At 39.2% G+C, this 19,687-nt stretch overlaps 1 protein-coding gene across 7 annotated transcripts in view; it reads left to right on the forward strand.

Moving 5' to 3' along the window:
- The window catches only part of MTUS1 (microtubule associated scaffold protein 1), a 120,551-nt gene that overhangs the window by 58,458 nt on the left and 42,406 nt on the right, over nucleotides 1-19,687 (forward strand). Inside the window, exon 1 of one of the 7 annotated variants that reach the window (XM_082050409.1) lies at nucleotides 10,652-11,120. The exons of the other annotated variants lie outside the window; for them this stretch is intronic. Within the exon in view, the coding sequence (XP_081906535.1) occupies nucleotides 11,000-11,120 (121 nt within the window). The 5' untranslated portion in view covers nucleotides 10,652-10,999. Of the gene's footprint in view, nucleotides 1-10,651; nucleotides 11,121-19,687 lie in introns of those variants that run through there. 7 annotated transcript variants of the gene reach the window in all.

The following is a 19,687-nucleotide window of genomic DNA, read 5'->3' on the forward strand; positions in this document are numbered from 1 at the left end:
AACTGGCTGTAATATTTAGTGATTCTTTAGCAAATGCTGTTTAGCATCATACTTTTGGCAGTTGAATAGCTACATTGCAGTGTTTGTATTAATAAACCTGAACTGTTTCCTGAACTGAGTCAGCTTCCAAAATTGGATGATATGTTAGACTTCCAAGTTAATGCATTTCTAAGTTACACAGAGCATTAGTATAATTTCCCATTTATGCATGCAAAGCTTTCTGATGGAGTATTTTGCTTTTCTAAGAAAGATTTTTCTTTTTTTTTTCTTTTTTTTTTTTTCTTTTTTCCTCCCATCTTCACAGTTCCAGTTAGTTCTTACAACAGAATAAAAATATCGTTTAGCTGCTTGGATGGATGTTTTGCAGTACAATGTCTTGCATTTTAAGAAAAGACAAATGATCTTTTTTGAAATGTACTGAAATAATGCCAGCTGGTACCATGTAGAATGAGGCCTGCTATTTTTTCTTTTTTTTGTAGTGGCCTTGATATTCAAGTGAAGCTTTGTTCTAGTGATTTTTAGCCAGTTTAAAGCTTTTGTTCTTGTATTTCAGTGCCATAGTTAACTCTATAGTTTTTAGCCTCATTTAGTGACAAGATCCACCTCACCGTGTTTCTTGCCCATGTGCTCCATCTGAAGAGTCAGGACTAGTTTCATGAGGCAGGACTCTGGTAATACGTTGATTGTAATACTAATGTGTTAATTAAGTATAGCTGAGTTGTTAATGTTGCTTTTAGCATTACTTCAAGGGTGGAAAAAATAGCAGGCATTTCTAGGATATGATCTCTGTTCTGACTGTGCTCTTTATCCATTTTCCATTCATTTACAGCAATGATGCAAAGCCAGACACAACATACTGCTAGTGTGCCTGTAGAACTGGAGAGACTTACGTATTTGCAGCTGTCCTTTCTTCATTTGCATGAAAACATTCACAAGGCTCCTTTTTGTGAATTCTGTAGTTTTCATGGTTGATATTCAAGTGGATTGAGTAATTTCTACAAGTTCTGTGGCATATTGCTTCAGCACTGGTTTTACTGCTTAGACCAAGTTACCTTCTTGGGCACGATACTTTTTATTATGCTTCTTAACTTGCTAACTTCAAGTAAGAATGTACTTGTGTACTTACTATAATGTCTTAATGTAAAAATTATTAAAAATGTTGCCTCTTGAGGTGGAAGTTTGAATTAGATGCAAAACTGCCTCTAAAAATGCGTAAAAGTTGGTGCTTTCATTTGTTTCTCCAATCCTCCTTGTAGAAACAGTGACCTATTTCTAACTCCTGTGCAGTGTATTATAGTATGTGTGGATATGCAGTGGTATTCAAGTCTCATGTCTCCATTATTGACTGAAGTTTAAGAATAAGTTTCAATACAGTAATCCCTGGTGCTGCATAAGCCAAACAAAAGCAAATATCCGTTTTGGCAGTTCCAAAAGTAAAGCTGTCATTTCAGGAATAGGGCATGCAGCTGTTTATTGGAAAGCTTTATCCTGTAGTTCAGTGACCCTGAAAGGGATGCGTGGTGTATTATGGATAACAAGTTACACTTACGCTTGTGGCACAACACTGGTTTTGGGAAAGCTAGAACAACTGCTGGGTATACCTGTAATGTATTATGAAGTAAGAACTGTGATTTATGTAATTTCTCTTCATTCTGTGATGGAACATGCATAGTGGAGTCATTATTAAAGGCTATAGAAGCCATGAAAATTGAAGAAGCTTCATCTGAAAATGACGTATGCTCCATTGTGAAAGATGGTATTCTGTTGTCTTAGCCTTTTCAAGAGGTTAAAAGGCTACTTGTTTTAATCATCTGTGAAAAAGATATAACACCAGGAGAGGGAGTAACGTCAGGTGGCTTATTGCAAGAATAGTAGTGCTGATCAAGCTCAAATGGAACAAATAAGGCATAAATGTTACAGTCATGAAGTTGCCCCTTGGAACAGGTTGCTAAAGTGGATACTGGCTTCTCACTCAAACTCCTACGTTGGGATAGGATGCTTTTACAAGCAGAGTACTCTGGTTCAAACAGAAGTTTATGGAGGCATACTTTAAGGTTCAGCTAACATCCCTTTCTTTTATGCACTCCGTCATCACTGTTGATGATGAGGGGAAACAGGGTAAACATCTCTTCTTATGTTGTAGATTCCCTTATAGAATAGGTTACCCTAAAATTACTTGCACTTTCAATGTCTGGAAAACAAGAGATCAATGTATATCTCATTGTGCTTGTCTGTTTCTTACAGAAAGAAAAAGTCATTGATGTTTTAAAATCTGTCATGATACTACACAAAAATATGTAAACTTTCTTTAAAAATTGGGTAGTTGAAACAACCGTGCAAGCAGTGTTCTTGTTACATGGAGACTTGAAAAGATCTTCGTGTATATGTGAATGTAAGTGCTTGTGTGGTTGGTCATAGAGCAGGTAAGATTGGGGAATTCACCTGAGTTTAAAACAAGGTAGGAAAGATAGTCCCATTGGTGGCAGTTTTAGGGTAAATCATGGTGCTAGCAACGTTCAGAAAGCAGCAAACAGCTTCCGTCTCAGCACTTCGAGCATTCTTTTTTGATGGCTTTATCTTAGTGTTCACTTCTAATATGCTTTACCTGCTGTATAACATAAAGATTATTATTAGGATTGTTCCTAGAGAATATGGACAGATTTTTTTTTTTTCTTGAGTACTCAATTTTGCAGATGCAAAGTTAAGTGTAAAATTAATTTTCTTCAATTCAGAAGAAACTGCTCAACAGTTTTCAAACAAACGGTATTTCAGTATCATCTGAACAGTAATTTTAATTTTCATGTATCCATTTTTTTAAAAAGAAGTGTTCTATGGTAGTATTTGGGTATTTTTCATGAGGTAAAAATTCTCTTGTTGTTGAACCAACTCTACTTTTCTCTCAACATCGTTGAATACTGTACTCTGCAGCTCATGGGAAATAAGTTCCATTAAGAATCATACAGGAAACAGTTTGATGGGTAAATACCTTAAACATTTTAAAGCTCTTTCCTGTCCTGCACTGAAATAAATGAGGCATCTTCTGCAGTGAAGTTAAAACCAGGAGGAACATTCTACTTTTTAACAGCTAGTAGCTTGTACAGTGCTTAAAGCACTCCAGGCGTAGAAAAAGGAGCTTTTAAGTGCTTGTTAAAGCAGGGAGGATTTTGTTCCAGGTCTTCCACATTGCAGAAGTAGCATCTCTGGCTAGTTCTAGTCAGGAACTTCAATATAGATGTGTTGAGACTGAATTATTGATGTTTTGTATTAAGAGCTACAGCTTTTGTGAGTTTAGTCAGTTTTTCTGTATTTACCCCTCTCTCCAAAAGCCAAGCCTGGAAATTTTGCAGAAGAACTTGAACGGTTTGTTAAATCTGTAGGGTGAAGAAGAAACATGATTAACTTCATTATTAGTTTAGTGAAGATAATATTCTACAGATTGAAAATTCTATGAGTTGAATAGTTCAAGATAACCTTTTTCCTTTATCTCTTGAAAGGGAACAAATAGATCAAGCTTACACTTAATTTGCAGATATTGGTACTGTGCATTGGACTATCCTGTTGCCTTTCTAGCTGTGATATAAAGCCAACTATAATATTTTTTTAGATGGTTTTCTTCCATGTGAACTAAGAGGACTATCTGAATGACTTACTTGTCTCATGATTTAGCCTTAGAATGCCTTCAGGCTAATACAGAATGTTCTTATAAACAGATAGCAAAGCTGCTTACGTGGTGTAGCTATTACATGTTAACTGACTATAAAAGCAGGTCTTCGTTATGCCACCTCTGTATAAATAAATGCAGCTTTAATCTAAATCTATGTGAATTTGAGTTTCTTATTAAATGTGTTCCTTAGGGAGATAAAATTATTTTTATTTTGGAATGCTAAGGTAATATCTATAAACCTGAAATAACCTTTGAAACCCAGCAGCTGCTGCTTTCTTAGCCAGATTTTTCCGTGTTTCCAAATAAAGTGTAGTACAACAGCTGGATCTAAGAATTTAATTCCTTGGGTGAGAACTACCATGCTCCAGAAGTCTTCAAAGTGAAATAACTGATGCTAATGTTCAGAGAATGTCACCCTAAACTCTGAAGTCATCTGTTTTAAGTGTGTTTGTGGGCTTTTTTGTTTGTTTGGTTTGTTTTTTAAATAAGTGGTGTTTTCCTGAGGTAGTTTGTCACAGTAGAGAACAAGATGCAAAAAACTGAGACACATGACAACAGAGTCTTAATATCTTCCAGACTGGTTGCTTCAGCTGTCAGTAAGTATATCAGTGTATTTGCATGCATGTTCCTAGCATTCTTCCCAAACTTTATCTTCTGAAAATTAACACTTTTTTAGAAGGCGACATGCTCTCGTTGAAGATGCCCCTTCTCATGGCAGGGTGTTTGGACTAGATGATCTTTGAAAATCCCTTCCAACCTGAAGTATTCTATGGACATATGGGCAAACTCTGTTCAAATGGTGGTATTCTGGGAATTTCTCAAAACAGGGGACTAAAAATGTTGGGATTATTATTGCCACCCCAGCAATTAGGGTTTGATGTGGGTCCTATCAGTTTTCCTATAGTGACAGACCATCATTAAGGCCTCTTGTAGCATAATCCAAATGGTTTTCACACTACAGAGTCTGATTCTTCTGTTGGTGCTTTTAAGGAATGACCTGTGTTCTGGATTTTAAGTATAGACATTTCAGAGATGTTTATTATTATTTAATTCCAAACTTCTGTGAGAAACTTACTCTCCAGCTCCACACAGCCACACTCCGAACTGTTGGTGACACAGAAGCCTGCAGACTTCCTATGGAGGGAATGTATGTAGTTCACTTTTGTGGTGTTCGTTCTGATGTTGGGAGGAATGTCTGTAGTTCTGTTCCATAGTATTTTTTTTTTGATGTTTCACAATAACAAGCCACACAAGAGAAGAACACAGAGCTGTGGTTTTCTTACACTTGTCTAAATATTGAGTAGGTCAGCCTCTGCACGAGTAGGAGGGCAACTGAAATGGATATCCACAGATTGTATTAGCTCATATGCAGGGATGCTTAAAGAAAATTTCCTAGTGTTAGGAGCTGGAGTTCAAGGCTTTTCTAGCATGGAGGTCTGTCCTAAGGGCTCCAAATAATAGACTGCATTGTGAGGATTAGCCAGAGGTGGTGCTTTTAATCCTATTCCATCTGAACTAATTCTAAAACTTCTAAATTCTCACTATTTTTTTCAGTAATTCAGAGGACAAGAAATTTTTATTTTGTTAGGAGACTTTAGGGACTTGACTGACCATCAGGGTCACACACCAGTAACAGTTTTCATTTTGTTGTTTGAGTTGCTGTGTGCAGTGCTGAATTATATTGTCTTCTTGAAAATGACATCCTAGTACTTGGTTCTTTCTCTACTGTCTTCTTGTCCATTCACTCCCCAGTTAAACTTAGATACAGATCTCTTCCCATGTTCTCAGACTTTTTATTTTCTTTGTCTGAAATTCCTTAGATTGTACGCATTGTGTTATGTGTTTGCAGTAAACAGTGAATAATTGCATGTCGTTGTACTAGATTTCTTCCTTAACTTTGAGGTGAGGTGTATGAGGTTTCCTAAAGCTGACTCTTGATGTCCTCTTACAATCTTTTTTTAAAGTTATTTTGAAGTCCTCTGACTTGTTTCTTCTAGCTTTCTGTAAGCCATTTCTTTCATCATATTTCTTAAGATATTTTTCAGTAAATACAGTAGCTGCTCATCTTGTTGTCATGGACCCCTGTTAGGAAGGAAAGTTAACGTAATACTTGAAAAATGATGGAACTGTCTCAGAGACATGAAACTCATGGATCTTGTGTCAAATATGTTTAAACAGCTGGTAAACTGAATGTACATCTGCATTTTTTCTTTATACCTGGGGCTATGAAGAGCATACTAAGCCCGCAGAGAGAAGTGAAACACCTGTTGTGAGTTGTCTTTAATTTGCTCTGTGAACCCCAAGAGCTGTAATCAGAGTTGATAAACTAAGAGCACATCTTAGGAGATGCACTTGCCTAAATTGTCCTTATTTGCAATATTGTTTTTCAGTAGAGTCTGCCTGAGTACTGGTTATTGTTGTTCTGAGGCCACAGATGAAGAACAGTAAACGCAATACATATAAATCAGTATTGTGTGAATAAATAATTAATAGATCTGTAAGCTGTGGCCTTAAGTAAGACTTTTATTTTTCCTCTGTTCTGTGGGGCCTGATCTCACAAGGATTTGCATACACACCTAGCCTGTTACTGAACAGCAGAAGTCTCTAGTGCAGAGGTGGTTGTGGGGTTTTTTGACACATCTGGCTAGATCATTGAAATTTCACATTTTAAGGCATGTTGTTGAAATATTAGTGACATTATTCACTGTTTTAAGTAAGTTTTCTTCAAAGCACTGTAGGATTTTGACTGTGGCAGTCTAAAAAAAATGCCATTTTTGGAATGGACATTCTACACATGGAAAATAACTTCCTGCTCCCATAAGTTAAAATGCAGTTCTTGTGGTGGCTTGTTGCCATTCTCAGTTCCGAAAGAGTGCAGACACTGCAGATACCACCATGGTTGTGTGAGTCACAGATCAGCCTGATTCCTGTAGCTGTTTGCCCTAAAATCCACTGCGGCATCACCTCCTGCTTGACAGGCTGCTGAATTTCTAATGGTTAACAGCTTCTGACTACTAGAAGAAACTTAAATTATTTAGGATTCTTAGTGCCTGCTCTGAGGCAGGAAGATATTTGCTTTTTTCGTCAGGTGAGGATTAGAGCTTAAAATAAGTCCCAAAGCTGCCGGCTGCACTTGGCATGGCAGCAGGTGTTGTTGCCTGCAGGAAGGCTGGCTTTCCAAACTGGAGCATTGGCTAGAGCAAGGTGATCACAGGAAAGTGGAGAGGGATCGGTCGTTTTCCAGAAATAAAAATGAGGACACAGATGACTCTTTGACTCTTAATCGCCTTCTGCTTCTTGTATCTCTTTTTGCATAGGCAATCGACTCTCAGTTCTTCCTGAAGTGAAGCATGCCAGTAAAATCCATCTGCTCCACATTGCCCATGCTGTCTTATGACATGGAGACAGGTGTCCTCTACATGGGCGTCGCAGATCTGAAGATCTAGCCTCGATTCAGACTTCTTTGCAATGAGACACTTAACTGTGCTCCGATGTTTTTCTTAGTGATTGTTGGATGTGGAAAGAGGGACAGAGACAGCAGAAACACGTACAGATACCGTGGACTTGGCCTCATGAGGCTGAATTTTAGAGCCTGCAGATGCCAGTGCCCTTTGCTGCTTTCTTGTCACATTGCTAATGTTTCCAGGGAACGGCAGATATGCTAACTGCTGAGGTCTAACCCCACCATCCATCTGATAGTGTCATCACGTATTGATGCATTTAGCAACCCAGATTGAATTTTGTCATCATAACAGGATAGAGCCCCTTTGTTCATCTTGATCACCAGTTTTGCACTTAGAGGGAAGCCAGCAGTGAGGTGCTAGTAAATCTGGCAGTCCTTTTGTCCTCTCTCTGGGCTGTGCATCACTTCCTATTTTTTTTTCTGCTGTTTTATGATGCTGTTTTCCATTCCTCTTATCCACTGTCAAGACAGAAAAAGATGTTTCTGTGATCCTTATGTTATGCATGAAATGTAGACAGTGCATGTTCCTGGCAGGCTGTGTTAGGATGCCATGGATTGCGTCCTGGGTTTGTACCCTGCTGGCACCAGGCGCTTGATGGTCATGGTAGGAGTACAGACACAGCCCTAGGTGTGGTGGTTTTCCGAGCTGAGGAAGCAATGCTGGCAGATGCACAACCCACCACAGTGGTGGAGTGTGCTGTGGTGTAACACAGAGCACTGGAGAGGCTGCGCTGGAGGAACCTCTCTCTAAGTTAAACCTCCCCTAGGAGCTATTCAGATATGGGTGGGCAGCCTTCTTGCGGGCTGCTGTGACAGCTTTCTGAGTGCTGGGTGCTAGATGGGACTGACATGCATCTAATGCTTTTTATTAGTGCTGTCAGCTCTGCTTCGTCACAAAGCAGACTTGTTTTAGGTTTCTGGTGTTTAACAGAATTCCTGCCCTAGAGGCTAGAAAGGCATTTTCCTCAAATCAGAGGGTTTTTAAAAAGAAAGACACCATGATGTATCTGTTTCCTCATGGCCTGCTTCCACCCAAACTAGGGGTGGGAAAGAAGAATCAGTAAAAGTATTCTTTGTATATCTTAATAAGAGGAGTTTTGGCCTCTGCTGCAAGGACTTTTATGTCCATATGGAGCTTTTATCTGCTCATGTTTTGGCTGGTGATTCATTTCTTCCTTCGTCTCCAGGCTGGTTCCTTACATCACACTTGCCGCCTAGAGATTCTTTGTTCTATCTCTTGTTCCTAGGAAAGAAGTTCGGGTTTCATTGGGGTATTTTGGCTTCTCTGGTTTTACAGGCAGCTGGAAAATTCATTACGTTTCTCTTGGGCACTATTGTAAGGATGAGGAGAGGTGGTGGGTTGGGTTTTGGGCGTGGGGGTTTTGTTGTTGAGTTTGGGAGTTTTTTTGAACCTGATTGGACTGTTTCTGCCTTTGTGAGAGAATCAAATTTGCATGGTGAGAGAACATTTCCTGCATGGAACAGTTCTTCCCCTGGGGAGCTGTGGGGAACAGGAGGAATAGAAAAGAAAATACAGTTCCTGTGGGTGCGCTGACAGAAGGGTAAAACCTGGTATTGCTGGGTGTTGAATGGAGTTCGAGAACTGACTGTAGGCCCAGTCAAAATCTCAAGATGGCTTCATTGAGAGAGGATTTGACAGTAGTGATCTAATATTGGAAGAGATGTGCTAATGAACTACACTGAATATGGAAGGCTACTTTAATGTACTATAGTAAGCCTTGTGATTTACTGCTGGGTGTGGTTTCCAAACATAATAATATTCCAGCACAGAGAAGAGGTGATGTCTTTGATAGTGGTGTTGGATTAGGTAAGGGTCTGAATCTGCAGGCTGTTGGCAAGATAGATGAACTGCCATTGCTAGTGCCAACGGTCTTCAGACTAGAAGGAATAGATGAGGATTTTACAGCAGTAATGACATGCATGCCCTTCTGTGTGCAGAGGCTGCCTTGGGAACCAAACAAAAAAGGTTAATTTACTGTCTTTGTACTTATTTTGAATGGTTTTGTGTGGGCTGAAGACATATTGTAGTAATTCAGAGTTGGTGATACATCACCATACTGGGAAACAAATATTTTGGTACATGATCATAAAACATTCAGCAGTATTATCAGGCAGGACGCTGTGGAGGTTGACGTGATGGGTCTGACAGTCTCAACGCTGGGTTGCAGCTCTCTTGCTCTACTTAGAGTGAACTGCTTTATTGTCACGACACTGGCCTGTGTGATGTTAGAAATACCAAGAAATCAGGATAAAGCAACAAAATGTTATTTTCGGTTCTAGCTGATGTGGTAAATAAGCACTAGACAACTTAAATGTCTTGAGCAAGTAAGGCATGCAATTAAAATATAATAATTTGTGGTAAGGAGGGGACAGGTAAGGCACTGCTGGGTTGAGACCTGTCAGTGTGATTGTGTCTGCTTTGGGTTAAGCCTGCTTCAGAGCAAGTTGGGTTAGTTGTTTCTGGAACTGGAAAAACTGACAGAGGGAGAGGTGCTAGAGAGCATTAGCTGTGGTTTGGTGAAATGGTAAAGTACAGAATCAATGGAAAAGGAACTAATTTTGTTGTCTCTAAAAAGATACAAAGGCTGTAGAGGGCAGCTCTTTAGCCAGCCCAGAAGAAGGTACGAGCTGTTAATGTCTTATCTCCTGCACAGGCTGTGAGACACTTGGGTGCTGGGCAAGGCAGCTGCTGCCTGTAGGCAAATTAGTGCAATGTCTCTTTTTACACAGGAAGGTGGCCAGTGCGTGTAAAATGCGATATTTTCTAATGTCTGTAAAGCAGTTACCTCTCTATTTTCTAGTTTCTAACTCTATTTTTCATTTTATTTTTACTAGTGACAGCTGAAAGGGACCAAGGTATATGCAAAACCTCTGAGCTCATTAAATACTAAGAAAAATATTTTTTAAGAGGGCTAATTAAATACGGAGACATCTAATTTCAAGGAACTCCTGTAACACTGCCTGTTTGCTACAGTGTTTGGGTGCCTTCAAAACCCAGCTGGCAGAGATCTGTTTTAATATGAAATTGTTGCTTGCTTCCTTGCTCCTTTTCTGGTAAATGAAAGCATCTGCAGGGTTGAGCTGCCAAGCTAAATAGTATTTCCATTAAGCAGCTCTCAAATACTGAATTGTTCTTAGAGAACAGATGTGTTTGTGAAGTGAAGACTTTAAATGTTGACATGATATTTAATGCCAAAAGAAATTCTGGTAGAAAATGTTAGCTGGTAAATCTGTTTTCATACACTTATGTCAATTGAAAGAAACTGTTTTATAAAAAACCCACAAAACTGCACCGTGAAAGGATTCTGAGAGAGGAGAGCTGAAATATGCCTTCAGGAATATTCAAATAATCTCCCTAACAGTCTCCAAAGAACAATTACATGGTCTGTGACACTGCTGGATGATATATTCAGCTGGGGAGACCACCCACTTCCTCCTCTTCCTCCTCCTCCCTTCTCATCCTCCTCCTCCCTTTTCTCCTTTTCCAGTTCCCAGCACACGGGGTCCTGTAGCAGATTGAGCATCAACACTGTGATGCAATTCAGAGGCTGTTGGTTTTCCGAGTCACTAAGTCGGTTTTATTCTGAGGACAAGCTTTGTTTCCACAACATCTGGTGAGGAGAAGCTGCCAGCAGGATTTATGCCGTGGATATCTGCTTTTGCTGATTTTTATGCTTGTCTGTGCATAAGGAGTAAGAGCAAGGGAATGGAGACTTGATTATTTTATTTCTTCAAGCCTGTTTTCTTTAGCAAGAACTACTCACTCCTGCCAGTAGCTATTTAAAAGCATAGTATGTGACAGTACATGGAGGCTATTTCTTGCTTGTTAATCTTCCAATTGCACTGAAGACATGTTATGGTCCCCGAAATTTTCCTTATCCAACATGCGTGTAAGGCTGACAGCGAAGGGCTTGCTCCGAAACATTCGTCTACCTTCTGGCTACAAGAAAAGCACAGTTATCTTTCATACAGGTTTGTGGGTTTTTTAATATGATGATTAGAGCATGCATTGAGGGAATATCTTGTTTACTTCAACTACAGCATTCTTAGCAAACACAAGCTGTACTGGGCATGAAAGTTTTTGAATTTCATACAGAAGTGTGACTTCTGAGTAAAGTAGTTTCATATTCTAAGTGTGTGTGCATGTACCCGCACTGAGCTCCTCATTTGGAAGATGGTTATTCTGTTTATGAAATGCAAATTGGAATTCGCTCTTTCCTCCCACAAGTCCAAAAATAGTATCAGGAAGTCTATGCTATTAAATATTTATCTGATCACTCTGTTTATTTCCTGGGAGCGCTCTCTTTTCTATACATTGACTGGGGGGCAGAGGGGGGGGGGACATAGAGGGAAGTGGAATGAATACTGGCTGTCACTATGTGGCTTTATGTCTGTGAGAAATATTTCGATACTTGTAAATATCTGTTATCATACCTATCATGTTAAACATTTCTTATCTGCAAGTAGGACAAGCAAACTTTTATGCTCGCTTGTGTCAATACAAACCTAAAAAGTATGAAGTTTTAGAGACATTCAAGACAAGTGTGTGTGTTTAAAAAAACAGATAACCCCCGTCAAAAAAAAAACCCACCAAAACCCACAGATGCCAAAACAACAAAGAAAACAAACACCACAAAATTCTCAGCAGCATCTGACCTGATTTCCATTTTCAGTGGTAGGTGAAGGAAATAAAGCATGTATCTGGAATGGGAACAAAATTATAGCAGCTGAGTTTTATTCCAGAACATACATGTGTTATTTTGGCAGAGGGTGGCAGTTTTTTGTTGGTTGGTTGTTTTAGCTAAGATGTATGATCTCTAGAGAAAATTATGGCAGCCTGCATATTACATAAGTCTCTTTCTCTACTGCACTATATGTAATTTTCTTGCATTTTTACTTGGGGAGGAGCAAGCAGCTATGTAAACTAGTTTTGCAGAAGGTCTTCCTCTGAGGCATTTCCTTACTCTCTTGAACACCACCCTCTTTGCTTTTATTTTTTTGGAGTTCGGTGCTACCAGTCAGCTTTCCTTCCTCTCCTGGCATCTCACACAGCAGCTTAAACCATTTGCCTTATCGTTACTTTTCTCTGGCAAAGTCAATCCAGTTTCTGAACTCCTCCTGGGTGATAAATTCAGTTTTAAACATAATACAGGCTGACTATCCAAGTGTAATATAGGCTTCTGTTTGCAGCTTGTTTGCATGACTTTAAGCTAGGAGTAAAATACCTCGATGCTCAAAATTGTTATGTAACAGAGTATTTATAGCTACATCCTTGATGTTGCCAACAGTGTGGAATTTCCACGTAGAATGTATTCCAGGGACTAAAATCCTAAAAGAAAAGGGGGGGAGATAATGTTAAATCTTCCGAATGTTTACTAATTGCTGGTAAAATCTGTATAGTTTTGAAAGATAAAAACAGATGTCATTGCATGTCTCAAGGGAGTTTTGCAATGATGAGAATCCATTTGTGGTTTTATTTTGTTTGAGTGGATGTGAAAGCAAAACCTGCCTGCAGGATGCCTCCGTTAAATACAGAATATGAAATAGGTTGCGAGCCCCGTGTTCCAGTTAAGCAGCACTTCACTAAATAAGAAGTACTGAACAGACCTTCTGTGTGTTTCCTCTATGTGCAGTCTGTACAGGCTAATGGTTTAGCACTGAAAGCTTCGAGAGGTTTTTGCCTGGCCTCCCCCTTCAGCTTTGCTGTCCCTGTGTCTTGTAGGAATTCAGTGCCTTAGCAGAAAGCTGACCAGTGGTTAGCTAGAGCTCAATGTACCAAAAAGTAGGGCATCTGAAAACCAGGTCATATTCTGTAGTGGAGAATGCAAGTATGTATAAAATATACTGTGGTTTTAGAAACAGTGGAATGCATTGAAGCTTGTTAGTGATTATTTCAGGTTCATAAAACAGCAGCAGCAGATCAGGCAATGACAATGTATATCACAAGCATAAAAGGTTATTTTTTTTGTTAAATGCCAGGAGGAGCCATATTTGTTTTTGTAGTGCCAGTATGAGTATCTCTTTTCTTATAGTGATTTAACTGGATTAAAAATACATTTGGCTTCTTTCCAAGGTCACATAAGCAATGAGAAACAGAATATACTAGGGACTGTATCAACAAGTAAGTGAGGGAGTAATTGAAGGAAGGAATTTTGGGGTCCATGCAGGAACGTGAATATGTACAAGTGTTATGTAAGCAGCATTCAGTTCCCATTTTGGTTTAGAGTGTGCTTTTCATAAGCAGTATCATGGATTTCATCCTTTGCTTCACTTCATAATAGCATAGACTGACCACCTTGTATGACTATAGAGCATACTTGAGATACTTATGGTAGTTGTTGAAAAGTAGAGTTTTAAAGTGCAGAGCACAGGTCAGATTGGATTCTTCTGTCACCATGTCCTGGTTGGCAGTTTGTGATGCAGGAACATGGTGAAGTTAGAGGGTTTGTGCACTGTTGGGAGGAAGAGGACAGAACGTGCTCTTGGGTTTTCCTTCTGACTTGAGGATGTTTTTCAACAGCTTGCTGCAGTTTCTTCACAGTCTGTGGTATGGCTGAACATACAGTTGTTTACGCAGGTGTTAGGTTAGTGCATTTGTAGCAAAATGCATCCTTGGGCCAAAGTGTGTTTGCACTGCTCACGTTTTGTCCGTGTAGAGGTGTCAAACTAACTGGAGTAGTTGAAATGTCTTGTAAGTATGCAACCTGGTCGGGGCAAACCAAATAAAATTGGAGTTTTTTTTTTCTAGGAATGGAATAAATCCAGAGGCAACTTGATGTAAAATCTAAAGTGTTTCTTAAGGTCATTCATCTTGTTGCCTTGCCTGACTTCCATCACTGTGTGCTCTGTGCTGCTTCACAGTTGTCATATCCAGAAGTTTCTTCTTCCTTTGAATGCAGGCAGACATCAAAGTGGCATTTTCTCAGCTACTGAAAGTATGGTACGCCTACATTGTTAGCTGTATATAACAAGTGTCCTCTTCAGCAAAACAGGAACACTGAAACACATCAGGAAATATTTTATTTACCTGTCCTGTGACTTGTGAAACTTCTTTGTAGCAAGTAACTGCAAAAAAAATCTCAATGCTTCACAACTGCCTATATATGATAGATACGATTATATATGAACCAGTGGCTTTCACTGATGAAATAAAAACATTTGCTTCCTTAAACCATTAAGGATTTTTACCAAAGAGTGACTAAAGTGCTCTTATATTCTTCATGCATCAGTGGTGTGACAGAGTAAATCATCATCTCTGGATGACTTTCTATAAACTGCCAGAGAAAGTTATACTGTAATGAATGATTCAAAATAGTCATTTTGAGTTATTTGTGTGTTCTCTTGCATAAAGATAAAATTCTAGATGAGGAACTAGTTTTGCGAATGGAGCTCAAAGCTTTTTGGCCTTTTTTTCAGAGTTTTTTGCAAGGATTGTATACTGATCTGTACTGTTGCTTTTGTGGTAAACTGTTTTGTGTCTAAATGTTTTCAGCCAGCCCTTCTTACTGCTCTTTCTCTTTTTTCCCCTAAACTGTACTTAGTACTCTTATCTCTCTGGTGACTTCTGGTGTTTACTAAACCTAATTACTCTCTCCTTACCTTGGAAACAAGAGATGTCTCAGTGGAAAAACAGTAGCTAGTGTCAGTACAACAATACCAATTTCAAAAATTTTCCTTTTGCCTTGCTAGTAACAGGCAGATGGTGTCCTTTTTCAGTACAATTTCTTCCCTAAATTCTGCTTCAGATCACATTTGGAGTATGAAATTGCCTCTTTGCATTGTAAAGCAGTGCTCTTAAAGGAGATTTCTGCAAGCCTTGGCTGTCGCAAGTTGCTTAACTGTTCATATGTTTTCTGCTCCCCACCCCAAAAAATAACTGAAGTACTGATTAATATCTGACACTACAGTTGAATATAGAGCTGTAGAAAGACATCCAACACACTCAACCCTACTAACTGTTCTAAATCTAAAAGTCTGCTGGAGAGATTTGATACAGGATGAGTATGTTAAATATTTATGTCACCTACCAAGGAAAAATATAGTTCAGAAGCAAAGCCAGCTTATCTGTTCTGAGCAAAAGAAGTTGAATAGCTGAAACCCATTCACATCATGGGGTGTTTTGGATTTAGTCATGTTCCTGTTGAAGTCAATTAGGCTCTTTGCTCCTGACTTCATCTAGTCAAGACTAAATTAAAGGACCTGCCTGATGTGCTTGATTTCACTCGTAGCACATAACAGCTTCAGTAGGCATGTAGGTGATAGCTAAATGGAGGTTCTTATTTTCAGATGGTAGGGCTCTGTGTTTTGAAGTTTGCAAGCTACACTTGTACTCCGTACACATCTCATCCAGTTGATGCGTTTACGATAGGTATGAAATGAAGATAACACTAGTTATTTTCAAAGGGAGCCTGGATAGCAGGAAGGAGCTGCTAAGGAAAAACAAATCAAAAACAAACAAAGCACCAAAAAAACCCCACACTGAAGTCAAAACAGTAACTTACATGTGATGTTAACACTTAAACTGTGCATATACTGAATAAAGCATGAAAATGAACCTACATGAGGGGCTTTGCTAAAAAAAGAGAAAAAATTCAGAGAAAGAAAAACTGGAGTGCTGTGAAAAGCGGCTGCATGGCAACTTTTGCATTCTGGCTCCACTGTAGTGAGTGATGTTGTATTTTGTTATTCCTTCACTTGGACAAATTAATTATATGTGAAGGATGCGTCAAGTATTTGTCAACATGAAGTAAGTAAAATTGCTGCTTCAAGCTCAACTTCATAGAAGAATAGTTAATTGGAGGGTAGATATAGAAGACCTAACAAATTATCTCTGCTAATATCACTGCATATTCCAAGTGTGCGTTTGTTCCCACTTGATATGTCTAATAGATTAAGAGAAGCTGGCTACAACTTCAGTTGCTGTGAAGTAGGTTGAGGTTTGGAAGTAACAGGCAGTTACAATGGCACTTAAAAACCTGAATAGCTCTTAAATTACTTTGGGGCGTTTCCAGTGTGGTAAAACTGGACTTAAACATTTAAAAACTGCCTCTACTGGTTTTGCACCTTGTGGAAATGAATGTTACCACAGTAGAAATGGGTTGCAGCATTCAGACAAATAAAGCTTTGCTATCTATTCAGTCCTTTTAATTTGAACTTTCTAAGCTATAAAGCAATAGCTTTTGTGAGGAAAATGATACTGTGAAATTTCAGTGCCAGAACACAACGTTTGGAGTATTTGTAGCCAATGGGCTCACTGTTCTGTGTTATTCTTCTTTCTTTGTTGGCACAAAGACTCTGATGTGGGAGGGGGCTGGAAGACAAAAAAAGTTTTTTGCATCAACTAATCAAATTTAATTACATGTTAAGTACTATGGAGGCAGTACTGAATAGATTGACACCACACTTGCCATTCTCATTGCAATGGATGGCAATTTGTGCTTATAGACTGTTAATTTACTGTCATGTAATGAAGCAGTGTCTCCACTGCTCTTATTATTAAAAAAAAATCTAACCCCAGAGTGGCAAGACGCACAGGAATAACGTTAGGTCTGAAGTTGATAGATCTGGTGCCTTTATGAAAAGTGCTGATTTTCCAAACAGCTCTTGACTGTTTCACCAAGTATCACACCAAAAACTAACTTAGTTGGAAGATTATTTGCAAGAAAACTCCCTCTCTCTTTTCTTGTCTTCCCCCAGAAAAACATTTGGTGAAGGCTGCATTGGCCAAGCTGGTTAGCTTGCTGACTTCACCTATACCTCTGTTTGTTCGTCTTTACACATACCTGCTGTCTGTGGTCCAGTGGGGTACTGATATTGTCAGAAAGATTTGATTGAATTAAATCTTATTTTTGAGAGGAGTTTAAACAATTATTTTACCATGATAATACGGTAAAATAGTGCTGCAGAATTACTAATAATTTAGATTAGAGTTAGTGAGATCACCAGCACCTCTGTAACAGTGTCCACCAACAGTGTTCTTCCCCATTACCTTTTCCTGGTCATGGAGTACTTTTTCTGTCCTACAGGGAGCAGAAAATAGCATTGGATCTTCTGAAAAAATGAATGCATCAGCAGTATAACTTACATCTATAAATCTTAAAAAAAAAAAAAAAAAAAAAAAAAAGCTCCTGTTCAGTTTAACTGTTCACATACTCAATGTAGAAATAACTCACCTTAAATAACCTGGCATATATCTGGCTGCGATATTTCTTCACAGTTACTATTTATGAACCTTCCATTGGTATCATCTTTACTGCGGTCTAGTGGTTGTAGCAAGGGCAATAATAAACCTGAGTCCTGTGTTCAACTCCTGGTTAAATTTATTTTTGCTCCTTCTTGTCATGGTAGTATACTGCTTACACATTTCTAGCAAGTAAAGGTTCTTCATCAAGATGTTTGTGTAAACAGTTTGTATGTGATGTTATGGAAATACTCCTAGTTAGGCAGGAAGCAGGACAGCTGGGAACATCTGTGGTGAAATTCTTTTAAAGCAAGCTCATCCTTTTCTTAAAGAGAACTAGCAGTCCTTCAGTAGAAAAGTTTGGAAAGTGTTACAAATAATACTCGTTAATGACTTCTTTAATAGTATTTTTAGACTTTCATATTTCAGTGGACTTCATTTTATCTGTGTGTGAATATTGCTAATATCAGAATAACTTAAAGTATTAAAAATGTGATGCTTTAAGTATTTGAAGTAGTAAAACAGGAATATTGGCAATGTTTCCAGCAGGAGAATGAGTGAACTTATAAAGCCAGTTGCAAATTATTCTACTCATCAAATCAACACAGTTTGCCACTTAAAAAAAAATCCTAATATGAAATGAGTAGCATCGCCCTATTAAACCCGAATTCCTGTGTCTCAGGATGGACCTCTCAGGTAGGACTTAGGGTCAAGGAAGACAAGATGCATGTGTAGTGTGCAGTGAATATTTTTTTCACTGTATTTGTTAGTGGCACAAGTGGAGGTGTTTGTAGTTAGAGATCTTTCATAGGGATTAACATAACACATATGTGTTTTGGTCTTTGCAGTAATTATGGGTATAGCCAGTGAACACTGCAGTTACCTGACGTATCAGCTCCTCCAGACAGTTTCTGTAGTCTTCTCTCCCTCCCTCCCTCCCTCCCTCCCCACCACCCAGTTAAGCAAAAGTTGAAGCCTGCTGTCATTGTAGTAGTGTGTTAGCTTGAACAGAAGAGACTCGGGGGAATGTTAAATGCAAAGAATGGTGTGATTAATGTTTTAAATCTCCTCAACAGGAACTGTTTGGTCTCCCCCTCCTTGAGGACAGCGCTGGTACTCAGCAGCAGCCTTTGCCGAGTCTCTATTGCACAGTTTGGTTAGGGTTCACTGGGAAGAGATGTCACAGAATTACAGAATGGTTGAGGTTGGAAGGGACCTCTGGAGGTCGTCTAGTCAAACCTGCCTGCTACAGCAGGTGCACCCAGAGCAGATTGCACAGGAAGTCATCCAGGTGGGTTTTGAATGTCTTCAGAGAAGGAGATTCCACAACCTCTCTGGGCAGCCTGTTCCAGTGCTCTGGTACCGTCAAAGTAAAGGAGTTTCTCCTCATATTCAGATGGAACCTCCTTTTCTTCAGCCTGTGCCCATTGCCTGTCGTCCTATTGTTGGGCACCACTGAAGGGAGTCTGGTCCCATCTTCTTGATATCCACCCTTGGGTTGTTTATAAACATTGATGAGATCCCCTCTCAGCCTTCTCCTCTCCAGGCTGAACAGACCCAGCTCTCTGTCTCTCTTCATATGAAAGGTGTTTAGGCCCCAGGTGTGGTCAGCAAGTGGTGGAAGGACTGTGCGACTCTCAAAGGGTGGAGATGTATCTTGTGGCTAATAAAAGTGCTGGGCGCTGCCCTGTTCTCTGTTCTGTTTTCAGTGGCTCTGGGTTGCGCTCAGGCTGTTCCTGAAACAATGGTGTGCAATGTTCTAGCCGTGTCCCTGGGGAGTCATCTTTGCTGCTTAATAACAGGAAAGCTGTTTAACAAAACAGGAAGTACACAAATAGGTCCTTAAGTATGGCACAGTGACTGCCAGGAATTGTATAAGTGCATTTTGCGTGTCTTTTGAAAAGGGGACATTTCCAGCAATGCTTAGAGCTGGTATGGGACGCTTGAGATACCGTATTGAGTTTACATGGATGACTAACCAGCAGCAACCAAAGTGGTTCTGTTAAGATGCTATTTTATGTGGCCAATCGGCAAATTGAGTTTCACCGCTAGGGTAGCTTTAAAGTACCCTGTCAAAGTTAATTTTAGACATATGTTAAACTATGTTGGTATTCCTTAAAGGATGGCATGCTGCTGAGTCCTAAAATACATTTTCTTAAAGTTGTGAGCTTATCTCTAATTTTGGTAGCTGCTTAAATTTTCCTTCATTCTCCAGAGAGTTTATTTCATGTCAATGTGGTGGTATGTGTAATCAAACAGATGAATAACACAGGTGCTTAAAGTGTAAATTGGAATAGTAATAGAAAAGTAAATATAACTTTCATTTTTGTTTTATATTCTATTTTATACTCATAAATCT

This window comes from Streptopelia decaocto, assembly GCF_964273445.1.
Source record: "Streptopelia decaocto genome assembly, chromosome: 4".
NCBI classification, from domain to species: Eukaryota; Metazoa; Chordata; class Aves; order Columbiformes; family Columbidae; genus Streptopelia; species Streptopelia decaocto.